Here is a 17,674-nt window from a genome sequence, read left to right as displayed (position 1 = left end):
AACCCAGAAATAAATTCTAGCTTAATATGTTCAAATGATTTTTAACAAGTATGCCACGAACATTCACTGGGGGAAAGAACATTCTTTTTTATATAAATGGTCAGGGAAAATTAGACATCTACATACTAAAAAATGAAGGTGAACCCTTATTTCATACCACACACAAATATTAAATTCTAATGAGTCATCCATCTAAACCTAAAAGGTAAACTTATAAAATTTAGAAGAAAACAGTGCAAAACTGGATTTGGTGATCATTTCTTGGATATGACACAAAAGACCCAGGCAACAAAAGAACAAAGTAGACGAACAGGACTTCATGAAAACTAAAAAATTTTGTGCACCAAAAGACACTATTAGGTTGTGGCTCAGAGGTACAGTGCTTGCCTAGCACATGTGAGGCAAGGAGTTTGATCCTCAGCACCACATATAAATAAATAAATAAATAAAGCAAGCAAAATTTTTTTAAAAAAAGACATTATTAGGTGTAAGGGTGCATGCCCGTACCTATCTACTCAAGAAGTTGAAGACAGAAACCTGGAGTCAGCCCAGACAATACAGCAATACCCTCATAAAATATATACTGTAAAGATAATAGTATACAACCAGAGATATGAAAAACAGTGCTCAATATGTGTAATAAGAATTGTAAAAACAAATGCCAAATTGTTTTCTCTGATATAAGGAGGCTGACTCATAGCACGGTAGGGAGGGGGAGAATGGGAGGATTAGATGAATTCTAGATAGGGAAGAGGGGTGGGAGGGAAATGGAGGGGGCAGGGGATTAGCACGGATGGTGGAATGTGATGGACATCATTATCCAAAGTACACTTATGAAGACTCAACTGGGTGTCAACATATTTTATATACAAACAGAAATATGAAAATTTGTGGTATATATGTGTAATAAGAATTGTAATGCATAAAAAAAACCACAAAATACATGTATAAAGACATGAATTGGCGTGAACATACTTTATATACCAGATATGAAAAACTGTGCTCTATATGTGTAATAAGAATTGTAGGGGCTGGGGTATAGCTCAATTGGTAGAGTGCTTGCTTTGCATGCACAAGGCCCTGAGTTCAATCCCCAGCACACACACACACACACACACACACACACACACACAAATGTAATGCATTCCGCTGTCGTGTATTAAAAAATAAATACATAAATAAAAATCCAAACTGGGAAGGAAAAAAAAAAGAATTGTAATGCATTCCACTGTCATAATCTATTAAATAAATAGATAAATGAATAAAAATAAAAGTTTATCTACACACACACACACACACACAAGATAATAAGGAAACAATTCAATTTAGCCAAAGGGATGGGAGGAGACGCTATCAACATAACACAAGGGCAACCCAAAAAAAAACAGAAGAAAATAGCTCTAAATCATGACAGAGGATTAACATCTAGAACACAGAAAGAACTTTTAAACAAAATCCAAACCTAGGTTCAAAAATGGGAATAGAATTTGGACAAACATTTCCCCAAAGGTGTACATATAGTCAGTAAGCACATGAAAAGATACTCAGCATCACTAAACATCAGGGAAATGCAAAGAAAAACCACACTGACATATCACCTCACACCTACCAGGGTGGCTATTTGGGAAAAAAAAAAAAACAGCTGGGGGAGTGGAAGGAAGGAAAGAGGAGAAATGGGAAAGACTGTAGAATGAATCAGATATAACTTTCCTATATTCAAATATGAATACGCGACCAGAGTAACACCATATCATATATAATCAAAAAAGTGGGAAGTTATTCTCCATGTATGTATGATATGTCAAAATATATTCTACTGTCATGTATAACCAAAAAGAACAAATAAAAAAATAAAGAAAAGAGAAACTAACAAGTGTTATTAAGAATATGGAGAACATGGAAACCTGTGCACTATTGGTGGAAATATAAGATGATACAGCCACTATGAAAAACAGGAGAGCACTCCCTTAAAAAAAAAAAAACACTACATAAAAGATGGTTTTCCTATACTGATGATTCCTTAGCAGCAAATTAAGCATTTATGTTTCATTTGTTTCATTTCATATGTTTCATTTCAGATTATTAGATACCTAAAACAATTTACTAAACAAACCCTAAATAATAATAGCATCAAGACCAAAATGCTCTTTTCTAGAACACCTTACCTTCCACAAGCAATCTGAGTGACGATGCTTCCCATAAGTTCAAAAACTTTCCTTGGGTTTATTTCATGACTGGTAGAGTTATGACCCAACTGACCATATCCTCCAGCTCCAAAAGTAAACACTCCACCTTCCTAAAAAAAGACAAAACCATTTATTAGAAGGCCTAAGTCAATAAAATAACTGATTTTCAGAAAAATAAGCTGATCTTAAATATGGACTCAATTTTGTCTCTTATACTTGTCTTCAAAATTTAACAGTTAACAGATGATTCATTGAAGAAAAAAATGTCTTCAAAATAAGAGAATTCCAGGCCAAAAGGTATATAATTTTCACATATTTTACATTGAAAGACTTAATGTTTTGGGGATTTTTTTGTTGTTGCTCATATTTTTGCTAAATGATTACTTATTTGCATTGCCTTTAACCTCATTATATTCTTGAATTTGAAGTAGACATTTATAAAATTTCACAAATACCTAAAGATAGTACCTTAATAAAATTTTGCAAGCTAATTATGCTTTGAAAATAAATCTCTGCATAAAGTACATGCAACCAGAAGTGCACAAATCGTGATTTTAAGCAGATAGTGCAATGTAAATGTTCTTTATAAACAAATTTTTTTTCTTTTTAAAATTTATAGAAAGCAACAAATGTACAAAAGTAGAAAGAAAATACAATTATTATACAGCCACCGCTCAGTTACACTAACTGGCAAAAGTAACTGGCAAAAGAATGGACATCTTATTATATTTATGCCTCCTCTTTACCTTTTTGAGAAGTACTTTATGTGAAAATTTTAAAAAGCACTGGAATGCTTTGAAGTAAATTGTGGTCATCAAGTCAATTCCCACATCAAGGTGTATATATATTTGATGGCTCAAGTCTCTAACAAAAAATACAGAATCTTAATACTATTACCACACTCACAAAATTAATACTAACTTCTTAAGTCATCTAAAACCCAGGCCATGCTTTGTTTTGAATTTTTGCTTTTTGCATTAATGGGGCTCATTCCTGGAGCCTCATGGATACTAGGCAACTACTCCACAACTGAGTTGTATCTCAGTCCTTTTTAATATCTATTTTCAGACAAGTTCTCACAAAGTTGCCCAGGATTGCTTCAAACTTATTATCCTTCTGCCTAAGTCTCCTACCTAGCTGGGATTACAGGTGTGCTATTGTGGGATTGTTTTAATAGCAAAACTATGACCTTTGATGTAAAATTTCATTATCTCTGGGGTAGATTCTTAAAAGTGGGATTGCTAAGTCAAAAGGTATATTTATATGTGATTTACATAATTAATTTGCAAATGAACTTTAAAAAATCTGAATGTTTTGGTGGTATCTCCATACTCACTAATACTACATGTCTTTCCATTTATTGTATTTTTAAAATCAGCTTTTAAACCTTTCTTAATGCAGTTAGCCTAACGTAGGTATTTACATAAGGAAGCTGCTTCATAAAGCAATGCTAATCTATGCACAAGAAATTCTTCCACAAAAGGAGAAGATATATAGATATGAGGCATATATTCTAACTTAAAGGAAAATAAATATTTACTTTTGGAATTTTAAAATCTAGTTTTCTTTAAAATAATGTATGCCAAAAATTCTAGTGAACAAATATCACCAATTATTGTCTTCTGAAAGATAAATGCAGAAGATTGGTAGAAAACATTTTTTAAAACTTTCAATGGATACAGTTACTATCCTGGGATAGTAAATGGTTATTCGATAGATTCTATCTGAAAAGCATTATTAGTCTATTACAAATTACCACACAAAATTAGATACCATATGAAACATATTTTGACACAAAATATTTTTATTTCTATATAGAATGACTAAAATTTATAAAACAAAGTGATTAAAAATAAGACTTTAGTAATTACAATTGTAATTTTAATGATAAAAAAACAACAAAACATAACAGGATTGGTAAGTACTTACAGTAAAGACTTCCTTACTAACAGCAAGTAAGATTAAATATTTAAACATTAACTTCTATAATTGGTCATTTTTTAAAATTCGCTAAATTTGACAATGACTAAAAACAATCTTTGTCATGCCAAAATTCTCAATATGAGAGAATAAAAGTACAGAATTTTAAAAGTCTATTAAAAGATAATTTCCTTCTTAATTTTATCTACTTGCAGGACAAAGATAAAGAAATAAAAACACCATTTTCTAATTTAGTCAATGAAAACCTTGCCAAATTCTTTATGTTCACATGAATGACTATAATAAATACTTTTTCGGTTAAGGTTAATAGAATGGAGTTTTTTGCTATTGCTTTGGGTTTTGATGCTGGGGATTGGTGCTCTCTCATGCTGGAGAAGAACTCTAACACTGAGCTACATCTGCAGCCTGAATATTTTCATTTTCATTTAACTCCTAGACACTAGAAAACTAAGCAGTACTGATAGTGAGTTGGCACACACCCAAGAAATTGAGAGATGAAAAAGTTAAAGCCATCGACAAACTGTGTTGAAAGTTCACTATAATTGTCCAATACTCAGGCTATAAATAACAGAAATTAAGTTTCCTCTACTACATGTTCTAAAATGTTTATAAGTAAATAGAAGGTAACTTCAAATTAGATAAAGCTATGTAATATAAATGGGACTGATACACATAGCATGGCAAGTCTGATGAACTAAAATGGGATAATTTTTTCAAAAATATTATTCAACCAGTTATTTCATGTAACTGTTGAGAAACACAATATACATAACATGTAAGAAGTATATCATAATTCATATTTTATAATGTTAAGGCTGAAAATTAATGCAAATTGTTTTTAAGAATAAATAATAATCTAGGTCTTTTTACTAGTTATTTTTGAAACATCAATTTCAACCTAAAGTTTTAATATAAAAATCATGAAACATTCACTAATTATGGAAGAACTATTATGAGTAATAATAAAGTTTTAGGAGTATAATACCTTGGTTAGCGCAGCTGTATGATCTTCTCCGCAACAAATATAAACTATTTTCTGAGATCTTAGTGACTTCAGTAAATTAGGAACATACCTATCTGAAAATTCCAACAAGAGATGTTAACAATATTCTTTAAATTGAAATTCTTTTAACTGTGTTTTCTATACAGCTTCCCAAGCTCAACACAGTGATGACTGAATAATTTTAACTATGAGTCAATGATTTTACAGTACGAGCCTACAAACTTAGGTTCCCAGGCCTATCTATCCATTATACTGTGATAAAGTAAGGATTTAAATACTTAAGTGTTAAGCAACCTATATGCCAATAAGCACAGGACTGAGCAATCAAGGAAGTTAAAAAATTTATTTAACTGCTTCTAATTTTCTATATACACATCATTCTTTATATATTTACCTTGTGATTATGCTCACAGGATTCTGCTTAGTAGATTGAAAACTCTATTTTCTGCTATTTTTGTAGCAGTAATGATATATACTATTGTATCATGGCACATTTTTCTTATATAGATTTATTAGTTAATTCTTTGAGAATATTATTTATCATTACCAGTTGTTACTTGATTAACAACTCACTTTTGTACATTTCAGTCATCACAATTATGCTGAACTTTATAAAATTACCATTTTTGTTATGTACCATATTGGCTAATCAACTGCAGTTATGAAAAATCACATCCAAGATCCTGATTGTTTCAGATAGTTAAAATTTCTTATGATTCAAAGTATTTTATTGTCAAGACTCTAGCATCGCTGTCAGAAGAGAAAGCAACCAAAAAATTAATTTAATGACCCAGATCATGTAAGTATTTCTCTGAAATACAGATTTAAAACTTCAGGTTACAGAAGTTTTTGTTTTGTTTTCCTTTCTCGAGGGGCAGTATTCTGGCAAGCACCCAGCCCCTTGCCAAAATAATTTTACGGCTTCTTTCAATTGATGGTGGCCAATAATGAAACATGCTGATTACCAATTTGAAGGAATGCTCTTCAACTGTCTTTTAAGGCACATCCAAAAATGTTGTTCAGATATAATTTACAATTAAACCTTTTTTCTTGCCTCCCACCATTCCTTCAAAATGCTATCAAAAGATATTTTTAAATTAACATATCAGTCTGATCCTCTGAAAATATGAACATTTTTCTCTGACACAATAAAAATCATTCAACTCGAAAGAGCATGTCTTTTAAAAAGTACATTTGAACTATAATGAGAACCTACCATTTTCATCATTAAGACCTAGCTGACCAAATTTGTTGCGTCCCCATCCAAAGATAGCTCCAGAAAGGGTAAGTACAAAACTATGGGCTCCTCCAGCTGCAACTTGCATGAACGGAATTCCAAGCAAAGACTTAATCAATTGTGGTGAAGCTTGCTTTTTACATTCAATGCCTAAACCCAACTGGCCATATTTATTCTGTCCCCAACAAAAAACTTCGCTTGCTGTAAAACAAAAATAAAACAAATAACAAAATCACAAAATTATTATTAACATACAAAAAAAATTGATTTGAAGATCATCTGCTATTTTGGGACATTGCTCCTCTCAGTAGATGGAAGCATTCATGATCTTTTTAGCATTTAGGTTTATTTCATATAAACATAAAAAACACTTATACTACCTAGAGTATTATCTATAAGAACATTCTACATTTTTTTTTTTGAGAGAGAGAGAGAATTTTTAATATTTATTTTTTTAGTTTTTGGCAGACACAACATCTTTGTTTGTATGTGGTGCTGAGGATCGAACCCGGGCCACACGCATGCCAGGCGAGCGCGCTACCGCTTGAGCCACATCCCCAGCCCTCTACATTTTATTTTGATTAATTACACTGATGGAGAATTATCTAAGTAAGGATAATCTTGTCCTTACGATCCTTCACAATAGCTAGCTCTTTTTAATATTCTTCTATTTTAATATTCCTCAATATCTCCCAAGAGGTACTCATCTAAAGCTCAAAACTTCAGTTATCAACTGTATGCTGATCACATTCAAAATCTATCATTAGCCCAAATCTCTCCTGAGCAAAATCCATATAACCCAGTGTTGACCTGACGTTCATACTTGGATATGTCAAATGCACTTCTAACTAAGCATGTTCCAAACTGAATTCATGATCTCCACTCTATCTTCCACACCTGTACCTCTTTTTAGTGTTGCCCATTTCAGTAAATAACATAGTAACTTATTCAGTAACACACTAGGGAACCATCATTAATAACCCCTCATCTCTTATATCATACATATCCATATCACTAGATTATATATAATTTCCTTTCTAAAGAAAAATATGACAGATCTGTTCTTCACCATTGTACCTGGTTATGTAAGTTTCCCCAGTTTGTTTTACTCCCCCAGTGCCAGACTACTTCATAACTTCAGACATCTTTTTGTCTTTATTAAACCAACAACTGGCATTAAACTAGTTAAGTGCTTCAGTGCACAAATATTTATTTGTTTGTTTGTTTATACGTGGTGCTGAGGATCAAATCCAGTGCCTCAAGTGCTAGGCAAATGCTCTACCACTGAGCCACAACCCAAGCACAATACACAAGCATTTTTTAAAAATTCCTACCACAAAATCGTACACACTTAAAAAGCAAGCATCTATGAGGTACAGCAGCATGTGCCTATAATTCCAACAACTGGGGAGGCTGAGGCAGGAGGATCATAACTTTCAGACCAGCCTTAGCAACTTACGTGAGGCCCTAAGCAACTTAGATCTTGTCTCAAAATAAAAAATGGAAAAGGACTGGAAATGTAGCTCAGAGGTAAAGAGACCCTGGGGTTCAAGTCCCAGTATCAAATTTTTAAAAAAGTAAGCTTCCCTCCATAACTTAAGTCCCTAAATTCTTCTTCTAAGAACTATTTCTACCCTTTACTAGTAAGTCCTCTCAGCCTCTCAGAAATGTTCTATATGCATACAAGAAGATATTTACATATTTGCATAGCAATATTATAAAAAGGCAGATTTGGTAATTTTGTTTGCCTGAAAAAAAAATTTGGTGTTTTCTAATTGCTCTTGGGACAACACTTTGAAGAATGTAAGGCTTTGTATGATCTACATGTTTCCAATCTCATTTCATACCTTCCTTCACTCACTGTACTCTAATCCTAGTTGTCTTCCTTTGAATTTTTCAATAGCTGCTCCTCACACATTTGTTGTTCCCTCTGTTTAAACCTTCCCCTCATCTTTATCTGGTACCCTTCTACTTTCTATCAGGAGAAGTCTTCATTCCCTGATTACCCAGATTAAGGACAGTCCTCCCTATTAATGTTCTAGATACTTCAAACTTTTTTTTTTTTACAACCCTATGGTAGTATGTATCATTATTGTATGGCTGTTATCATGAGGGCCTATGTATTGCCTATCACTATATACTACAGTGTACCTAGTTCACACTAAATGTTCAACAAATTGTTAGATGAATGTGATACTAGCTAAAGCATAAGCTGTGTAGACACACACACACACACACACACCAAAAAAAAAAACAAGGTCAAGATGGAAAACTGCCCTCATTTGTATATTCTTGGGGTCTAAATATATGCTGGATCTACCTACCAAAATATCAAAAAAGAAGGCAGCAGAGCAACAGCAAAGAATACAGAGATGCCTCATTCCTTGATGCCTACAGAAATCCAAATTCCTTAATACAACATTAAAGGTCCTTTTTTGTAACACATTTTTGTTTGTATTTCAGCCTCAACTGAAATATATCTCCCATAACCTTCACAATTCATAAAACCATATGCCAATACTCAATTACAACACCTTCTTGGCTCCATGTCTTTACTAGTACTAACCCCTTTGTCAACACCCCAACCACTTAATAATTCTATATTTCTTAAATTCTATTTATCTTTGAAGACTCATACCAAATAGCAATCTTCTCCTTATGCTACCATTCTATTAATCAGAACCAATGACTTTTTATTTACCTCAAAGGATTTTACTTCTATCTTGACCAAAATATTAACTATTTTTTTCCTTCCTCAAACTATTTGGATATCTGCCTCTCCCACTAGACTTTAGAGCCCCTAAAACTGTCTTGGTTTGTTTGTTTCCTCACAATTCTATCTCAGTATTTTATTCATAGTAGCTCACCCTAGACATTCACTGAATTTAATAATATAATGATGATGATTAAAAAAAAGACCCAGGAACTTATTTTCATAAATGGTCTTAAAAAAGAAAAGAAAAAGAATGGCAGGTCCTTTACTAACCTATGTCCTAGTTCTCAGCTGGAATATAAAGATTAAATTAAATCAGTAATAAGAGCTGGGGCTATGGCTCAGTGGTAGTACACTTGCCTGGCATTTGTGATTCTCAGCACCACATATAAATGAATAAAGCCTATCAACAACTAAAAAAATATTTTTAAAAAAAAATCAGTAAAACAGGAACACAAAGCTAACAGTATGTTTAAATACTTTCTCTACTTTTAGTCACAAAAAGTTTATCTGTGAGCTTAAAATGAGATTGGAGGCCATTCTTCCCCAGCTATGAAAAAATAGTTTTTAATTATGAAGTGAAAAGTTAAAAACAAAAATAAATTTCATCACTATAATAAACAACTAAAAATGACACCATTCACAAACAGAAAAAAAAAAAAAAGCAAACCTAAGAGGGAAAAAAAAATCTAATAAAAGGGCTGGGGTGCTGGCTTAGTGGTAGAGCGCTTGCCTAGCACATATGAGGCACTGGGTTCAATCCTCAGCACCACATAAAAATAAATTATACAAAGGTTAAAAAAAAACTAATTAAACAACGTATAAGATCTCTCCACATAAAACAAAATACTAAGAAAAATATTAAAAGACTTAAAAAACAGAGAGATCTAGATGTTCAAGATCCCAAGACTCAATACTGTAAAGATTTTTCTCAAATTCATTTACAGACAACAAAATATCAAAATTCCATCAAGTTCTTTGTCTAAAAAAACTGACAAGCTAATACTAAAATTTATATTGGATGAAAAGGATCAAGAAGAACCAGGACAATCTTGGGAAAGATTAAAAAGTCAGAGCCCTTTCTGCTCAAAGCATCAGTAATAAATTGGAAGAAAATAAAAACAATGCTTACCTTTAGAAAGTGCAAGTGAATGATAGTAACCGCAAGCAACCTGTACTATCTGGATATCTGACAAACTTTTAATATTTCTAGAAAAGAAGAAAGAGCAGGATCAATTCATTCCATTTAACAAATGGATCTTGAATGTCACTTACTCATGCTATTTACTGAATACGTACTATGTGCAGAGTTTCATACTGACCTCAATTAAGGCCAATTTACCAAAAAATTTATATTAAAAAAAATCAGTAACCAAGATCTAAATATAAAAAAGTAAAAGCTATGAAAGAAAAAACCCTCAAAGAAAATACAATGTTCACATGTCAAATACTCTTCATAGTGCTCTGACAATTCAGAATTTCCTTTTATTATAAATTTTAAAAAATCTATACTGTGTGAAACGAGGCAATATATTTGTAAAATAAATGTATATGATTTAAATTGGTGTTTGGTCTAGTTTAATACATGTTCTTCTCTATTAGATTCCTTAGAACCAATAAGGATTCCTATCATATTTTCTACCAATTCACAAATTATGAAATCTATTCCTTTTAGGTCATCCTTTTGTTTACATATCAATCAATCAGTGACATCTAACTTTCTTACTAGGGAAATTTAATCAACTCACATTTATGATTATCACTGATATGTTAAATCTTATTTTCTGTCATCTGTGTTTGTTCTAATACTTCTATAATCCCACCTCCCTTTCTAATGTTTGCTTAATTGCAATGCAATTCTAAAGGCTAACTGGGGGAGAAAAAAAAAAACACTACAAATATCTATTAACCTTGTGCTTCAAACCATCCTAAATCATGTTATATACTTCCCCTTTTCCTGGTCTTTCTACTGTTTTTCCTGAGTGAATGCTTTCAAGGAAAAAAAGGGGGGGCGGGGGGAAAAAAAAAAAACATGTTTCTTATTTCCCTTTACCTGATACTGCCATCTGACCTGATTCTGCCAAATGAGAGTCCAGAGCAAATACTGAATAGAGTGTCGATACCCATGATTTTTGGGAAGCAGCTTCAGCAAATCAAATCGTGAGCAGGAAAAAGGAGAGTTACTCTAATTCCATATTGTTTTATTAGATATATTTTTATTTAGTGGATTTATGTTCTTAACTACAAAGCTTGAGAGTCTGTAGTGCTAAAATTTAGCAGAATCCAACAAATTAGCAGGATCCAATGTAGGATCAAATTTTCAAATGTAACAAAATGCTTTTTTTTTCCAATAGCAAAATTAAACACTGGTAATGCAGAAAGAATTAGGAATGAAAAAACATGGAAATTACAACTATGCCGTTTATTCTTAGTAAATAGTAAACTTACTATTATTATGTGCACTAAACACATCTTTCATTCATCTGTTCACTATATTTAATATTTGGGGGAAAAAACTATTTCAGTTATCTACTTGAACTTGCAAAACCAAACATTTCAAAATACTACATTCTCATAAAACACTATGCTTTTCTTCTTCACAGCATGTTATTACTAATTACCAGTGTACATACTATTCATTTAATGTTAATCTCCTCTGCTAAATAATAAGTTCCATAAAGGCCGACTATGTAACTTATATGCATTAGAATCCCTAATACCTACCACAGTGCTTGGCAAATACTATGTAAGGAATGCACTGTTAAAGGATAAATGAATCTGTAAAGTCTTAGAAGCTTTAGTATTAAATTAGTCATAAAGTTTACCAAAAATCTTCTAAATTTGCAAAGTAATTTAAACTCAGTGACTCTCCTTTCCAAAATACTGCCCTATAACACAAATGCTAATTTCTTGAGTACATATTACACAAAGAAATACATTCTACTGTGGCATTACTATGTTGAAGAAAAAAGTATCTCCTTTCATCTTCCGGTAGATTATTAAACACTAATAACAGAGATAGGGATCTGCTTTGTTTCCTCAACTTTCAGAAATTAAAAAAAAATATTCTGAGTGGTAACAATTTACTACATTGTTTTCCCAAGTTCCATTTTTTCACAGATAACAAGTTAGAAAATACTTAATCACAACAGAATGTTATAGAATTCATCACAAGTAAACTTTTCATATTTTTAATATGAAGATGAAAACCAAAACCATAATGACAATATTCATGTCAATAAATAAAGACGTAAAATGAGATATGAAAAATTCAAAATGTGCAGAGGAATGGAGTCAAGTGTAGTATTTTTTAGTAGTGGTTTTTTGTTTTGTTGTTGTTGTTTTTATCTTTACAATCTTGTTAAGGTGCTATTATTTCAGCATAGTTGCTATATCAAAAGATGTTTTTTTGTAAGCCTTATGGTATCCACAAAAATCTGCAGAGACCAACACAATTAATAAGGAATCAAAACATACTACCAGAGAAAATGACAAAATCACAAAGGAAAACTGTAAGAGTAAGAAAGCAAAAACAAACAAACAAACAAAAAAAGAAGAACTACAGTAACACCAGAAAACAAATTACAATATGGTTGTACTAAGACCTTGCCACCTATCAATAACTACCTTCAATGTCAATGATAAAAAATTCTCCAATTAAAAGATACAAAGTGATTGAATGGATTTTTTTAAAAAAAGGAAAAAATAAAACCCAATTAAATGTTTGTAAAAAAAAACCTTTACCTCAGAGGACACACATACAATGAAAGTAAGGGGATATAGTAAGATATTACACAAATTAAATCCAGAAGGAGCAGCAGCCATAATCCTATCAGATAAAAACAGACTTTAAATCAAAAGCAATAGAGGCAAAGAAAGTCATTGTACAATGATAAAGGTGTCAACTCATCAAGAGGAAATAATGATTCTAAATATATATGTGCACAATATAGGGGCACTAAATGTAAATCAAGTATTAAAAGGGAAAGACAGACTCCAATAAAATAATAGTAAGGGACTTTATTATCCCACACAATGGATATCTCATTCAGACAAAAAGTCAACAGTGAAAGAGCAGAATTAAATTGCACCACAGACCAAATGGACCAGACCTAAAAGACTTCTACAGGACATTCCAACAACACATGCAGAATACATTCTTCTTATCACTAGGTGGAACAGCTTCCAGAGCAGATTATATAATAGGCTATAAAACAGGTCTCAATTTTTTTTTTCAAAACCGAAATCAAGCTAAGCACGGTGGCACACACCTGTAATCCAATCCCAGCAGCTCAAGAGGGAGACAGGAAGACTGCAAGGTCAAAGCTACCTCAGAAACTTAGCAAGGGCCTAAACAACTTAGTGAGACCCCGTCTCTAAATAAAATGCAAAAGAGGGCTGGGGATGTGACTCAGTGGTTAAGTGCCCTTGGGTTCAATCCCTGGTACCAAAAACAAAAACAAACAAAAACCTAGAAATCAGTAACAAGAAAAACTTTAAAAACTCAAACAAGTAAAAATAAATCCCAACATTATGTACAATTATAATGCACTGAAAAACATGTATGAAGTAAAATAATTTGGAAACTATCTAAACACACAGAAATTAAGGAACTTTTGAGGGTGGGATGCAACATGGGGGACTGAATCCGGGGCCTTGCACATACTAGGTAAGCACTCTATTACTGAACTATATTCCCAGTGCACAAGTTTATTCTTGAACAACAAGAAAGAAATCAAAAATCTCTTCAAACAAATGAAAATCAAAACACAACATGTCAAAATCTATGTAAGACAATAAAAACAGTACTAACAGGGGAGTTTTTAAGCAATCAACATCTATATTTAAAAAGCAGAAGAACTCAAATAACCCATCATTGCATCTTACAGATTAAGAACAAGAGGGGTAAAAAAAAAAAAAAAAAAAAAGCTGGGCCAGGGTTGTAGCTCTGTGGTGAAGTGCTTGCCTAGCATGTGTGAGGCAATGGGTTCAATCCTCAACACCATATAAAAATAAATAAATAAGATAAGGGTACTGTGTCCACCTAAAACTTAAAAAAAAAAAAAAAAAAAAAAAGGCTGAGCAGAGATAATGAAAAAAAATGAAGAATTGGTTTTTTGAAAAAAAACAAAGCTAACAAACCCTTAGTCAAAATAACAAAGAGAAAACAAATTAAAAAAAAAAAAAAGGGGAGACATTACAACTGAGTGGCTCAAAAGAGATTATTATGAATGACTCTTCACCAACAATATTCGATAACCTAGCAGAAATGGACAAATTCCTGGATACATACAGCTTACCAAGATTAAACCATGAAGACAGAAAACCTGAACAGATCAATAACAAGTACTGAGATTGAATCAGTAGGGCTGGAACTCAGTGGTAGAGTGCTTGCCAAGCAGGGGCAGGGCCCTGGGTTCAATCCTTAGCATGCCCAAAAGAAAAGTCTCCCAGAAAAGAAAACCCAGGAACAGATGGTTTCACTGATGAGTAAACTACTGCCAATTCTTGTTTTTTTGTTTTTGTTTTTTTATGGCAGTGCTGGGGACTGAACTCAGGGACTAATGCATGCTGGACAGCTCTCTATCACTAAACTACATCCCAACAATTCTTAAATTATTCCGAAAAATTGAAGAGAAGGGAATTAATCCAAATACACATTACCCTGACACTAAAATCAGACAAGGACACAACAACAACAAAAATACTACAGGACAATAACTTTGAGGAGCATAGATGCAAAAATCCTCAACAAAATATTTAACAAACTGAAGATAATGGCACATCAAAAAGATTCATCCCAGGGATGCAAGACAGGGTCAACATATACAATTTGATAAATGTGATATACCACATTAACAGAAAGAAGGACAAAAGCTATATGATCATCTCAATAGATGCAGAGAACTCATTTGATAAAATCCAACATCCCTTCATGATAAAATTGTTAAATCTAAGAGATATGGAAAAAACATACTTCAGTATAATAAAGATCATGTATACAAAGCTGGGCTCAGGATATAACTAAGTGGTACAATATTTGCCTTGTATATGCACAAGACCCTGTGTTTGATCCACAGCACGGCACCAAAAAACAAAAACAAAAACAAACTATCATTATACTGAATATAGAAAACCTGAAAGCTTACTAAGAACTCAAAACAAAACAAGGATGCCCTCTTTTACCACTTTTATTCAACATAGTACTAGAAATTCTAGCCAGAGCAATCAGGCAAGAGAAAGAAATAGAGGCATCCAAATTGGAAAGAAGGAAGTCAATCTGTAACTGTAGACGACATGATCTTATGATATAAAGACCTCCAAGGAGTCCAACAAGAAACTATTATAATTAAAGAATTCAGCAAAGTTGCAGGATACAAAAATCAACATATAAAAATCAGTAGTGCTAGCTGCATGGTGGCACACACCTGTAATCCCAGAGACTGGGGAAACTAAGGCAGAGAATTACAAGTTTGAGGCCAGGCTCAGCAACTTAGCAAGACCCTGTCTCAAAATGAAAAATAAAAAGTAGAAATTATAAGAGAGCTGAGACTGTCTCTCAGTGGGAGAGAACCCCTGGGTTCCATCCCTAGTACCAGAAAAAAAAATTTAAAAATAAAAACAGTAGCACTGCTATACATGCCAACAACAAACTACCTGAAATGGGTATCAAGAAAGCAATTCCATTCCCCGCCCCCCCACACAAAGTTAAGGACATATGAATTCATGATTGAGGAAAAAACAAAATATTGTTAAAATCTCTGTGCCTTTCAAAGTGATCTATGCATTCAGTGCAATCCCTATCAAAATATCAATGACATTCTTCAAAGAACTTAAAAAAAAAAAAAGCTAAAATGTGTATGTAAGAACAAAAACAAACAAAACAACAAATAGCCAAAGCAATCTTCAGCAAAAGCAACAAAAAAGGAGCTATTACACTACCTATTGTCAAAGTATATTACAAACAAAGCCATAATAATCCCAATAGCATGTTTCTGACATAAAACAGACACAGAGGCCAATGAAGCAGGATAGAAAGCTACAGTCAACATTCAACAAAGGTGCTAAAAATATACATTAAACAAAAAGACTTTTCATTAAATAGGTGCTAAAAAAATTGGACATCCACATGCAAAAGAATGAGACTGACTAGCCCTCTATCTCACCAGTTACGGTGAGGGGGATCAACTCAAAATGAGTTAAAGATTTAACCATAATCCATACATGTATGATTATATTAAATGAAATCCTCTCTCACAGATAACTATACTGCACAAATAAAAACATTTAAAAATACTTAAATATAAAACCCAATATAATATAGTATTATATAAGAAAACATAGGGGAAATGCTTTAGGACACTGGAATGGGAGAAAATATCTGACAAAGGGTTACTACCCAGAACATATAAAACTCAAAGGCAAATAACCTGATTTAAAAACAGGCAATAGATATAAATAGACATTTCTCAAAAGAAGACTTAAAAATGACCACCACTTATGTAAAAAAATGCTCAACTCACTAATCATCAGGGAAAAGGAAATCAAAACCACAATGAGCCATCACCTCACTCTATTAAGAATGAGTATTGGGGCTGGGGTTGTGGCTCAGTGGTAGCACGCTTGCCTAGCATGTATGACACGTTGGGTTCAATTCTCAGCACCACATACAAATAAATAAAATAAAGGTCCATCAACAACTAAAAAATATTTTAAAAAATGACTATTATTGAAATGACAAGTGCTGACAAGGATGTGGAATAAGGTGAACACTTGCACACTGTTGGTATAAATGCAAATTAGTATAGCCATTATGAAAAGCAATAAGGATTTAAAAATTTAAAAAAATGAACTATCACATAATCCAACAATCCTACTTCTGGGTATATATCCAAAGGAAATGAAATCATTATGTCTAAGGGTTATCTGTATTACACAACACTACTTGCTTAATTTTGCTTGATTTTCATTTTCTTATCTGCAAGCATGAAAATGGTTTTGGGGGCTGGAAATGTAGCCCAGTGGTAAAGCACTTGACCATCACACATGAGGCCTTGAGAACGATCACGAGCACCAAGCCAAAAAACAAACCAAAATTGTGTCAAGAAAGTAATATCCTGCCAGGTATGGTGGCACACACCTGTAATCCCAGCTTCTCATGAGGCTGAGGCAGCAGGGTAGCAAGTTCAAGGTCAGCTTGGGCAATTTAGTGAGTCACTCTCAAAATAAAAAAAAAAAGGGGGTAGAGATGTAGCTCAGTGGTACAGGGCTTCCCTAGCATTCATGAGTCCCTGGATTTAATCCCCTGTAGTGGAGGAGGAGGAGAAATAGCCTAATGTGAATCTTCAGTTTTCTGATTGTTCATATGAAAATTTATCAACACTAATTTTTAGAAATCCCCGTATAGATAATGTGTATGAAACTTACAAATCTGGTTTAACATCTGGTACTTAGAAAAAGTCTTATATCTAAAAAATGATTTGGTACTAAAATTAAAAAGAAAATCTCTGATAATCTTTTATAAAACATAGAATCAATGAAAACTATGTATATATGTTCATACAAATCAGATCCAATACATAAAAATTTGAAAA

General features: G+C 32.7%; 1 protein-coding gene across 4 annotated transcripts in view; it reads right to left on the bottom strand.

The window, feature by feature from the left end:
* Herc4 (HECT and RLD domain containing E3 ubiquitin protein ligase 4) overlaps positions 1 to 17,674 on the bottom strand; it is a 115,080-nt gene that overhangs the window by 69,369 nt on the left and 28,037 nt on the right. For all 4 annotated transcript variants that reach the window (XM_027931143.2, XM_027931142.2, XM_027931144.2 and 1 more), the window contains 4 exons: positions 10,213 to 10,289; positions 6,347 to 6,568; positions 5,113 to 5,204; positions 2,166 to 2,296 (listed from right to left, as the gene is read on the bottom strand). In XM_027931143.2, the coding sequence (XP_027786944.1) occupies positions 2,166 to 2,296; positions 5,113 to 5,204; positions 6,347 to 6,568; positions 10,213 to 10,289 (522 nt within the window). The remainder of the gene's footprint in view (positions 1 to 2,165; positions 2,297 to 5,112; positions 5,205 to 6,346; positions 6,569 to 10,212; positions 10,290 to 17,674) is intronic.

This window comes from Marmota flaviventris, chromosome 4 (genome assembly GCF_047511675.1).
Source record: "Marmota flaviventris isolate mMarFla1 chromosome 4, mMarFla1.hap1, whole genome shotgun sequence".
NCBI classification, from domain to species: Eukaryota; Metazoa; Chordata; class Mammalia; order Rodentia; family Sciuridae; genus Marmota; species Marmota flaviventris.
The sequence above is the reverse complement of the archived record's forward strand: the minus strand, read 5'-3'. Positions and strand labels throughout refer to the sequence as shown.